The following is a 12,194-nucleotide window of genomic DNA, read 5'->3' on the forward strand; positions in this document are numbered from 1 at the left end:
ATGCGTCGCCAAAGTTAATGGATCCTTGAGAGGCAGTTAAGAACATGCCATGAACAACACAGAGAATGCTGCCAAGGAGTTACATTATTTCAAAGTTAAAATTTTATGACAAAAGAAAATTCGTTGGGAGGTTCTAACTCGTCTTCACAAAAACAAGAAATAGTTACAGACTTACTATTGGCATGATTACAGTGATATATTCTGCAAAACTGGCCACAGAGAAATAGAGTTTTACAACACTTATTTATTCACCATGAGGGGAATCCACTGACATGTCATCTGCCAGTTCAGTATTTACATACCCTTTTGCTAGTCGTGGTCTCTTTTTCGGGCTTGTCGTTGGCATATTCTGCACTTGACGATGGAGAGTGTCGATTTCATCATTTTAACAATCCATCTATTGTTGAAGGGCTAGCATCTTGTTTAATTGGTTTGCTACCTGGAGGGAGAGCTGATGAATGAGCTACAAAAGAAAGTGACAGTCATTGTTGTTGATGATGGGTGGATGAGGGAAAAGAGGGCACTTTGGGAACCTTCTCCTTCATCATGATGCTTGTCGGTGTCTATTAGGCCCTTGCATTTTTTCCTTCTAAAAGTCTAGAGTCTATCATCTTACAACACTAACTCAGAACCCTTACAGAAATTACACCAATGATATAGAAGGAAAACACCTGCTAATGAGCTTGCAGACAAAAAAGAAAACTTATACCAATCATGGAAATTTTGGTTACTAAAATCGAAGCCAACTGCCAAAAGAATTCTTGCAGGACCTTCACACTGATAGTTTCCTTGCCCTAGCTTGCTTGGTGCACCAATTGACCTTGCCTTTTATCAATTGTCACTTGAATATGCTTCAAATTCAACTCATGTTGGAGATGCCTTCTATGAATTCTAGGACTCAACATGACTACAAGACTAACGTGACCAATCCTAAGCGAACCTAGCCTCGGTCTTATCGTCTCCTGCCAAGGACATAGACACCAGGGATGAAGGAGGATCATGTTTTCTTGGCACTTTAATTGACAATACAATCTTATCAAATAACATTTAAATATTTTTTAGCAATATTTATTTTTAATTAAATAATAATCACATATTTTTATAAAAATAAAATTATTTATTATTTATTATATGTCATTTTATAAAATTATAAATAATTTATTATATATCATAAAATGTTTTATTTTAATAATAAACATAAAATATTTAATATTAAAATTAAAATTGATTCACCATGGTTTCGAAGCTACTTTGGGGAATTAAATTATTTGCGGAGACTTCCAAGCTCGAACAACTTCACATAATCCTCGTGATAGCATCACATTAATAGATAGATCATTCTTCCGTGCATAATCTAAACTTATATATATATATGTGTGTGTGTAATCAAACTAGTTATTTTGTAATTTCCTATATATATTATATATAAAAATCAAAATAGTTATTCCTTTTAAAAAATGTTAAAAATAATAATTATTTGAGTAAAATAAATTAGGTTTTATTATACATGAAGCCAAGATATATTGGTTTTTTTTTTTTTTGGGTCAAAAATATTTGAATTTCAATTAGTTTTGAAATTTTTAAACAAAATTTAAGAAGTTTATTAAAGTATTGAAAATTTAAAAAAAAATTTAAATATTTTAAATCTAAATTGTTTGTCAAATTGGTTGATGACTATTTTTATGTAGTTTTAAATTGAAATGTCACATATAAAAATTATATTGAAAATAAAAAAATTATATTCCCGAATGTGATATAGGCTTTAGCCAATATTGTGGACAAAACCATAGCTGATTTCAAAATCAAAATATTTTATTTTAATTTAATTTTATAACATTTTTAAATTAAAACTTAATACTTGCAATATAACAATATTCTTAACCATGGATCGATACCACTTGGCCAAAACCCATAATTCATTTTAAAATTAAAATATTTTATAAATACTTTATTTTAATTTTATTTTATAATAATATTAAATCAATTTAAGATTATATTAAAATAGGTTATATATATATATATATATATATATATATATATATATATATATATATATATATATATATTAAAATTATCAATTACTTTTTGCATAAAAATTAAGTACTACATGGTAATGTTGTATGTTACACTTATTTATTCTAATAATGATTTAGAAGAAATATTTTTTTGTGATTACGTAAATCAATATAATATTTTTTTATAAATAAAATGTTATAAAAATAATAATCATTTTTATATCAATGCATTAAATATAGGAATATATGATGTCTATATATATGAGCTTAATGGTTAAGAGCATGTGTTTTGTCCTAAAAAGTTACAGTTTCAAAACATAAATTTAATAGTCAAATCGTTTTGGAGAGATAGATTGTAATTTTATTAGATATATAAAAGATACCTACACTAAACACACTGATGTAAAATAAAGTTAAAAATATTAGATATATTAATATATATATATATATAAAATCCAATTATATATTTTGATTTTATTAAACACTTAAAAGACAGCAAAACACGCTTATGTAAAACGTGTTTTTTTCGTGTAAGCTAAAAATTTCATTTATTTGTAAAGCGAATACATAAAATATGATTTTGTTAAATATGAAAGATGTAAAATGAAATTAAGAATATTATATATATATATATATATATATATATATATATTCTGATTTTATTAGACACGTAAAAGACGGCAAAACACACTTATGTAAAATGTGATTTTTGTGTAAGTTAAAAATTTTCATTTATTTATAAAAAAATACATAAAATATGATTTTAATTAAATATGCGAGAAAAGATTAAATTGAATATTTAATAATGGTATAACACAAGTAAATTATAAATATTTTCACAATATTATTCTGATTTTATTGGACACATAAAAGACGGAAAAACACACTTATGTAAAGTGTATTTTTTTTAAGCTAAAAAAATTTCATTTATTTGTAAAAAAATTCATCAAACAAGATTTTATTAAATATGTGAGAAATGATTAAATTGAATTTTTAATTTTGGTATAACACAAGTAAATTATAAATATTTTCACCAAATCATTTTGGCAGTGCACGACAGGTTTGTGAAATCTAAGTTTCTTGTGTTTTCCAAAATGACTATTAAAAAATGATACGGTACAAATGACTATTTTAAAAAATGATGTTAGAGTAAGTAATATTAATATTTATTTTTTTAGTAATTGAGATTTATTTTGTATAAAATATTTTTAGTGTTAACAATAATTTTATAAAGTTATGACTTTTGGGGTTTTAGTAACTTCAAGGAAATTTGGAAGTTTTAATGGTTAGTTTATTAGTAGATTCTAACGTTTAAAGAAGTTTTAAGATTATATCGTGTTAATTTTGTTGTGGTTAACTATGAAATGTGAAAAAGCTACATGAAGCATATTAGTATTTATGGGCATTTGGAAAGTCTATCTCGCATGAAATGATGAAGGAGTCATGCATGTCTAGAATAACCTTAGGACTTATTCACGGTTTCGTCATGGAGGGTATATAATCAACAAAATTGTTATAACATGTAGGTATATTATATGATTGCTAAGGATTAAAAATGTTTGTATAATATTTAAAAGGGAGGTAAGTGCAAGGAGTAGGGTTTCTTATGGTATTAAAGGATGAAAAGACATGGATCTTGCTTCAAGGTTTAAATCACCAATGGTAATGAAGTTGAAGTGTTTTTTGTTATACAAAATTTCAATGTTCTCAAAAGCAAAAAGGTTGATCAAAAGGTAACATTGATAAGTGACTCAATGGTGATTATCCAAGAAATTATCCTTCAAACTCCCTCTACAAGTCATAATTTTCAATTATATATCTTAGTGGGGCTAGATGTTGACCAAATTGACTTCACTTATGGGGACTCCACAACCCTAAAATTGAAACAAACCAATAGACACCTTTGGGGATGCAAATAAAAGAATATTGTTTAAGAATAAATGGTTTTCCTTCCCAATATCACTTATCTCCTCTCGAGGGCAATGAGAATAAGGCTTAGTAAATAGATTCTAACTTTCCTCATCTCCTAATTACACTTTAAAGAATCATATATTAGGGATATGGACCCTTAAATGTAAGACCAAATATTTTCTCACTCTATATCTATACTATCATGAATACCATCGTGGGTAATCTCTGGATAGAATGTAGTGAAGAGTACTAGGCAATTCTACTTCAACTATATGAGTTTCACTTGCAAATCCAAGTTGACCATAAAGTCATTTCCTACTAATTTATGTAATGGGCATTCAACCGTAGCGTGTGTTACTACTTATGTCTAGTCACTGACTTGGAAGAAATTGTTCCCCTAATTTAAATTCTGGCACTAGTTACATAGCCTTTTGCTAGTTTTCTTATACTAAAAAGCATTGCTTACCCTTATATAGAACTTCTAGGTTCATGAAATGATACTTCTAGTTTTATGTTTTCATGTTATATATTTCAGAGTGCTAATATTTCTCACACATCTTAGACAAAATCATTATTTTTGTGTTATTGGTCTAGTTCCCTTAGTGGGAGCATCAAAGATGTCTATATACTTTCTAGTTGTTCTCTATTAGTATATATACTCTAGCTATCTTTCTTAATTAAAATATTTGAATATTTGTGTTAACTAATATATTTCAATATCAACTCCATATATATACATAGAGAAAAGAGAAACTAGAAAATAATATTAAAATATCAATTATAAAAAAAAATTAATTAATGTCCATATTGAATCTCAAATATGTATATATTAAATAAAATAATTCAAAATAAAAATTATAAAACAATTCAAAATATAATATATAAAACAATTAAAAAAAAATCTTATTCTCAAGAGAAGATGTATAATTTATAAAATTTATATATAGAAATTTATTTTAATCTTGAATATATGAAATATAAAAAGAGATTAAATCTTTAAGATATTTTAAAATAAGTTTGTATTTAGAAAAGTTTAACTATTATAAATTTAGTCAATTCAGATTAAAATGGACTTATATTGATATTTATTTAAAAAATAAATAGGAAAATTTTAAATTTTAAAACAATATGACATCTTTAAATATATATAATTTTTTTTGAATAAATTTATTTTAATTTTGAATTTATGAAAAATAAAAAAATTAAATTTCTGAATACACATTTTAAAAGAGATTTTTGTAAATAATAATAATAATAATAATAATTGTTTAATACTCATAGATTTAGAGAAATGTAAATTATAATAAAATAAATTTATATTGATATTTATTTTTCAAATTAGGAAAATTTTAAAGTTCTAAAATAATACAACATTCCAGAACTTTTACAAAAAATGGAATTATAAAAGACGGATGTGGAGGTTTTTAAGCAAGATGTATGGAATCAGATAAAAAACAGTTGGCACTTGAAATCGGCGGGACATTCCATAAAATCTTAGGTAGTTATACAGAAATAGTTAGCCATGTTTTACCTAGGCAAGAAAACTCCTTTGATGTACACTTGCAGTGAGCTCAGATACAACTTTCTGTTTTAATATATACATATACATTTCTCAATTTTGGCAAAAGGTAGATATGTCATTCAGAAAGTTTATCTAATAAATTAAATGATAAAAAATTCCGTAGCAAAGTAAAAATGTGATATATAAAAAGGTCAAATGATAGAAAATTTTACATTTGAGAGCATATAGGTAAATCTGAATGTTAGTGGGATTGAGGTGCGTAACCGACGGAGGTGTCACGAATTGAGAGGTCGTGGCAAGAGTCGAAAAGCATACGAAGCCATGCGCCGCCACGATACACGTAAAATTGCCACAGAGGTGCTGTTTTCAGATAGTTATCTACCGTTGTTCGAGGCTCAATGGAAGGCCGTGATCTCTTTTAATTTTCTGTTTAATGTGTGAGCACCACATAGATACCATATCGTTGGCAATGCAAGCAACGTTACAGTGAGCGAGCAATGTTGTCTCATCAACCGGCCTACTTGCACCCTAAAGCCCGATTTGGGATTGGTAAAACGTTTGGTGCAGGTAATACTTTTAAAGCATTTATATTCATCACTCATCACAAATTAATTCTACATAATCACATTATGTTGATGAACAGGTCGAAGCAAAGGACGTGAATGTGAGATGGAGAAGGTGGAGCATGAAGAGACATGTCAGGAGCAGGTGGAGCAATATGAAGTAGGACTCACAGGCAGAGAAGCCGGAAAAGAGGAGGTGGTAGAGGAAGTATATGTGAGATGGAGAAGGTGGAGCATGAAGAGACATGTAAGGAGCAGGTGGAGCAATATGAAGTGGGACTCAAAGGTACAGAAGCCGGAAAAGAGGAGGTGGTAGAGGAAGTATATAGGGAGATAGATAGCCTATAAAGGAGGAGGAGAGAGTCGTAACGAAAAGTGTCACATACCCCGGTAACCTCGCATGTAAATCATCATTAACCATTAGATATACTATTCATTAGTACATCAAGTAAATTGCCATCAAAGACAGTAAGTTTCATAACCATTGCATAACCTTTAACCACCACTGTAATAACATAAACTGTCTCATGAATCCTTGCATCCATTTCTTGATATCCTTAACCATATTAGATAATCATGTACTAAGACATTATGGTTGTCACATCAAATAAAGAACCATCATCATCAAGGACTCATCATTATCAACGGACACAAAAGGCAATCACACCATTTGAACACCAATTTACCCTGGAAACCCCGTAGGGTGAAAACCAGCAAACGTTTAATCTTATTATTAAACGCTCGTGAGGGATTTCACCCCTCACTCAATGGCTTATAAGGGATTCCATCCCTTAACCATTGTTATAAAATCATTACAATGAGTTATCATTAAGTTATCACATAACTAGCTAAAAGCTAATACAGTTCTCACGTAATCTTTTACTTACATACCGCCACATACAACATTCTTTGTGGCATGAATGTTCTGGCGTTGTACGATCCTACAACTGAACTCATCTGCATGGACCATTAATCCTTTTCCTGCCACAAAGTTAACATCACTTTTCCTTTGGCACCATCCGCCATCGTTTCCTGTCAATGTAGTTGTCAACAAGCTTTGGCAACAATATTAGATACATTATCAATAATTCATTAAACAACCTCTAAAAGTGATCCTTTAACATCTACTCATCTGCATGAGCAAGCATAACATACTAACTAACTAGTACATCTATTCAAGTAAAATTCTTGTTCTACTTTTCACAATGCTTGTTCACACTGGTACATATCTCTCTCTAAGAGATCTAACCATTAGTTTTACAAGTCCATGTTTCTTTTTAAAACATATAACACATTGGTTATGTTTACATACCAGGTAATAACTATTGTTCTGCGCCTTGCACATGCATTCCTTTCACATAGCTATTTTCAAGATTTTATCATAGTTTTGCTAACATACAAAGAACACATACTTGAAGTATGCATTCTCTTACCAAAAAGATGCTACAAGAATGAATAACTATGTGCCCACAAGCACGTCATTAGCTAACTCCCTCATGCATGTAATGCATTTTCAAAACATCAAAAGTTATCTAGATTCATAAAGCATTTAACACAAAATTCCCATGTAATTTATAGAAGGAAAAACTACATATACTTAGCCTTTACATCCTTGCATTTTCTTCACATTCCTCATTGCATATTATTATGTTTATATTCTATCTATATTTGGTAAGAGATCTTTCAAAAGATACCCAAATAAAGCATACTTATATTTATATTTTTCCTTCCAGAAAGCAAGAAAGTTACTTATCTTGTTCATCGCAACCACCTTGCCTCCATCACCGATTGCCTTGGAAGCCAAATGTCATGCAGAAAACAGATTTAGGGTTGCCGTGCTTCCGATGCTTATTCAACATCCATAGAGTAACCAACATAGCAATGGCCCCTCCCATGGAATGACCGGTGAATACCATAGTCTTCCCCCTTTCATAATCCAGGCAGGCCTCTTCTTGAATGCTTGAATTGTTGGAAATATAAAGAAATTGGTTGAGAGAATCCCGATGGACTGAAGCTGGCTGGTTGTTCACATCTTTCAGACAGTCCAGAAAACCAGTACCATGAATTTGACATTCTCCATATTTGGTTGCTTTGGATGTGAACAGATGGGAATCAAGAGAGCCACGGAAAGCGAAGACGGAAGTTTTTCCCAAATCAGTCCTCACATAGGAAGGATCATCACGGACTTCACTGATGTAAACATTGCAAGATAATTTGCAGGCAGCCAACAACATGTTCTCTGAGAAAAAGCTCTCTGATTTGCCCATTGACCTTGCAAATAAATCCTTGGAATGCCGCTTCCAAATACACGCTTCAATGGTTCGTTTCGGTTCTTTCCAAAAAAACATATTAATAGTTAAAACATTTTCCTTTATCAGAATGTCCCCCCGAAACTGTAAGCCTCCTCGCCTATCCCATTCGTTTCTCCTCCTCAAATACCGGGCGCACAAAGATTGGACTCTGAGTATCGAAATTTTGTCGAGCCCAAAGATCAAACCCTCGGACTGCTTCAAATGGCCGACAACGCGTAAGCTATCGCCATCCCTGAAGCGATCTTTGCCGGTATTTTCCCTGTCCACACCAAGACTTTCGTGGAACGCACAATACCCGCCTTCAATGAAGCGTTAAGGTCTCCGACTTTAATAATAACCGCGTCACTTAATTAGCACCCCCTAACACAACACAAGGTTTCCGATTTTAATAATAATCCGCACCATGGAATTAGTGCTCCAAACAGAATACCAAGAATCAGTTCCGAAACTAACTAGTAACTATTCATAACTGTTATTTTACGTTGAGTTACTACGGACCTTCGGTTTACAACCAACCCGTAAATATTTCATAACGGTTTATTATGATGAGTTATTATGGTAGGGATGTTACATACTCCCCCCCTTAACAGGAACACCGTCCTCGGTGTTTATCTTTCATTGAGAACTTGAGATTTTACTCATTGTATACCATCTAAACCACACAAAATGTGATCCTTCCTCTTTAAAATCAAAGTTTTCATTCCAAGAAATGACAACAAAATAGTAATGATATAGTCATAAGAAATATCATTAGTTATAAGCATCAATAGTCAGAAGCATTCGTAATTGCAAAAATATGCAACTTCTAATCGCCACCACTTGGCCCTTATTCATTCATAATAAACAATTCTCTGTGTCAACTTACCATTACTTACCATCTATTCTTGAAAATCATGAATACTTTCATGTAAGCATTTTAATAGTGGTTGGACAACTCTTCAACCCTCCATGGTAAGCAATCTAGTAATGTTTGACAAATAAATTCAATTCCATTAGTCATAATATTGTGAGTCAAACGAAATACTTTTAACGAGCAATCCATTCTGCAACGTTAGATGATTTTTAAATCACAGTACTTTTACAAGCACTTAAGAGCTCATCACTACTCCACATGCACTCTGAAGTAACTCTCACTAAAGACATCCACTGAGTACTTCTAAAAGTACCAAAAGAGCACCTAGCTCTCTAATCATCAAAACAGTCAATCACTGCATCAAGCAAAAAATGTCTTAGCTCCCACTAAGATGTTCACAAAATTAATAATACAATAAAGGAATTAAAATTTCCAATTACTCCTTATTGAGCACTAAGCTCATTTCGTGTTAAATGTGCATAACATATTTTACACAACTATATGTAAAATTCATTTTTAACATAACATATAGTCGATTAGTTAATTCCTTTAGCTATGTGACCACAATGGACTAAAGAATTCCCAACCCATAGGAACTAGTTTCCACAACCAGATCGAGTCATTTTCACATCCAGACAGTTTCTTTGATAGAGACCTTACCAGGTCTAACATGGGATTCCACTGGCCAACCAGCTCAAGAATTCCAATGACCACATAAAATCTTTTCCCTCATTGAGATAATTTATCTCTAGGGAGAGGAAATCTGGGCAGACAAGTACCATCAACCCCTCCGGGCAGGTAACTGCCATCAACCCAAGGCATTCCAGCCTTTCACAATCCGGGCAGACAAGTACCATCAACCCTCCGGGCAGGTAACTGCCATTAACCCAAGGCGTATCCGGGCAGACAAGTACCATCAACCCCTCCGGGCAGGTAACTGCCATCAACCCAACTATCCGCAATTGTTTGGCATGTTAAATTTCTCTTTTATTACTCTTTCTCAAAGTAATTTACGTAATGAACCACTTGAACATTATCATGAACAAAATAAACATGCATGTACACCATGCATTTACACTTATCCCTCATCATGGGTCTACAACATCTAGATTGATGGAAAACATATCTATCATACTTGTTGTATGCATGCGAATTTCCCAAATAACATAATTCATGCATATCATATAACATCATTCTTTCTCATTTATGATTGCAATTCACATTTCAGCAATTTACGTGATGAGTTTTCTTGTTGCCATTAAGCTACCACTACTTAATCCCATCAGCAACGTTAGTTATAAATATGCAACAGTTAACACGTATTCAATTTCCAAGAGTTTTCATGCATACAATATTGTCATGTATAAAAGCATATGCAAATATTCATTAAGGTATAAATGTCAACAACAGTTGAGTTAATAATCTAAACATTTCCAATTTTGCCATAGTCTGTTGTTCTAATTCAAATCATCATTAATGGAGTATTATCTTACGTTTACTATGGCTAGCTTGGGTCATGCATCGCTAATGTAATTAAACAGAATCTCTCTAACATACAAAGATCATAACTCTATATCACAATGACTAATATTTGTGCATAACATTGCTTATCATATAAGCCCTTCACTAGAATACTACCATCATTTCATACAACAAACTACATACCTCTTTCTTAAACGAAGTCATTTTAACCTCATTCTTCTATCTTCCCTTTCAGGGAATTATTAAAGATATCCATATTTATGCATAAAAATCAAGAAATCAACACAACTTATCTAGCAAGACAATCTCTTCAAGAGATTATTGTCTTCAAGAAAGTTAACATGATCACTTTCTCTATATACACACAGAGTCATAATTCCAAAGTCACAATAGCTACCATTATGCAACATGTCTTTTCCTAACACAATTACTTTACTTCAATGCACATAGTTCTTTCCATGAAACAAGTAAGGATTTTGTTTCTTGTATGAACACTATTCTAATGTGTCTTTAAAGGAAAGAACCTCTATTTTTTATTTTCAAGAAAACTCTCATAAAATACTTCATCTTCATACATAAAGTATGCACACTCTTAGAATGAAACTATATTTATGTATATATGTAATATATTCTTTCTTCAAAAAAGTTAGAAATGAATATCTATGTGCCTAGAAGCACATCTTTAGCTATCTTTATCATGCATGTAATGCATAATCATTTTACTAGAACTTAGAAACTAACTAGAATCATAATGCAATTAGCATATATATATTTTCCAAATAAAATTACATATTTTAATTCAAGAAAACTTGGCCACCTTTCATGCTATGTCCTCAAGACGTTTATATGCCTCATCTTCTTTTCTCAAGAAGATACTTTGGTTGGCTATATTTAGCAAGGATTTTATTCCAAGAAAAAATGACAAGAGACAAGCATTTCACACACAACACTCACGTGGAGTCTTTCTAATAGGAACTACCTATTTTCTTTACCAAGAAAACATACAAAATAATCAATCTTTAACTGCATGCATTAACACATTTTCTTTACCAAGAAAATCTATAAAAGAACCATTCTTTTACTGCATGCATTCAAATACTTTCTCTACTAAGAAATCATATAAAACATTCATACATGTTCTTCAAGAAAGTGAGGAAGATACTTATCTTATCCTTGGATCAACATGCATAACTAACAAGTTAAACCACCCTTACCGGAAGAAATTGCTCTGCTTATGCAATTAGAAGCATAATCTCCTAAGTGTCTCACATGCACCAGAGTTACCGCTTGATGCTAGATGCAACAACTATCATAACCCTACTATGTGACCTTTTCAGAATAATGACTTCAAGGAGACATTACGAAAATCATTAACATCAACACACTATAGTTATCATTTTCCAACTCCTTAAGCATGGTCAAGGGAATACTCACATGCATATCGAGCGCTATCTAGTCATCACCAGATTTAGCATCTTCTACAAGATTCTGGCACTCAAAGCTTGCGTTATCTGGTCATCACCAGACTTAGCGATT

General features: G+C 31.4%; 1 protein-coding gene across 1 annotated transcript; it reads right to left on the reverse strand.

The window, feature by feature from the left end:
• Window positions 1-7,792: 7,792 nt before the first annotated feature.
• LOC149149980 (protein EDS1B-like) lies at window positions 7,793-8,278 on the reverse strand. The gene has a single exon (XM_089442647.1). It carries the CDS (start codon window positions 8,276-8,278, stop codon window positions 7,793-7,795), a length of 486 nt encoding a protein of 161 aa, XP_089298773.1.
• Window positions 8,279-12,194: the final 3,916 nt, after the last annotated feature.

This window comes from Pinus tabuliformis, chromosome 9 (assembly GCF_031772625.1).
Source record: "Pinus tabuliformis cultivar Carrire ecotype Pingquan chromosome 9, CPIR1, whole genome shotgun sequence".
Classification (NCBI taxonomy): Eukaryota; Viridiplantae; Streptophyta; class Pinopsida; order Pinales; family Pinaceae; genus Pinus; species Pinus tabuliformis.

Excerpts from the sequence above, each read along its gene's own strand:
- LOC149149980 (XM_089442647.1), bottom strand. The coding sequence starts at position 8,278 with ATGGGCAAATCAGAGAGCTTTTTCTCAGAGAACATGTTGTTGGCTGCC.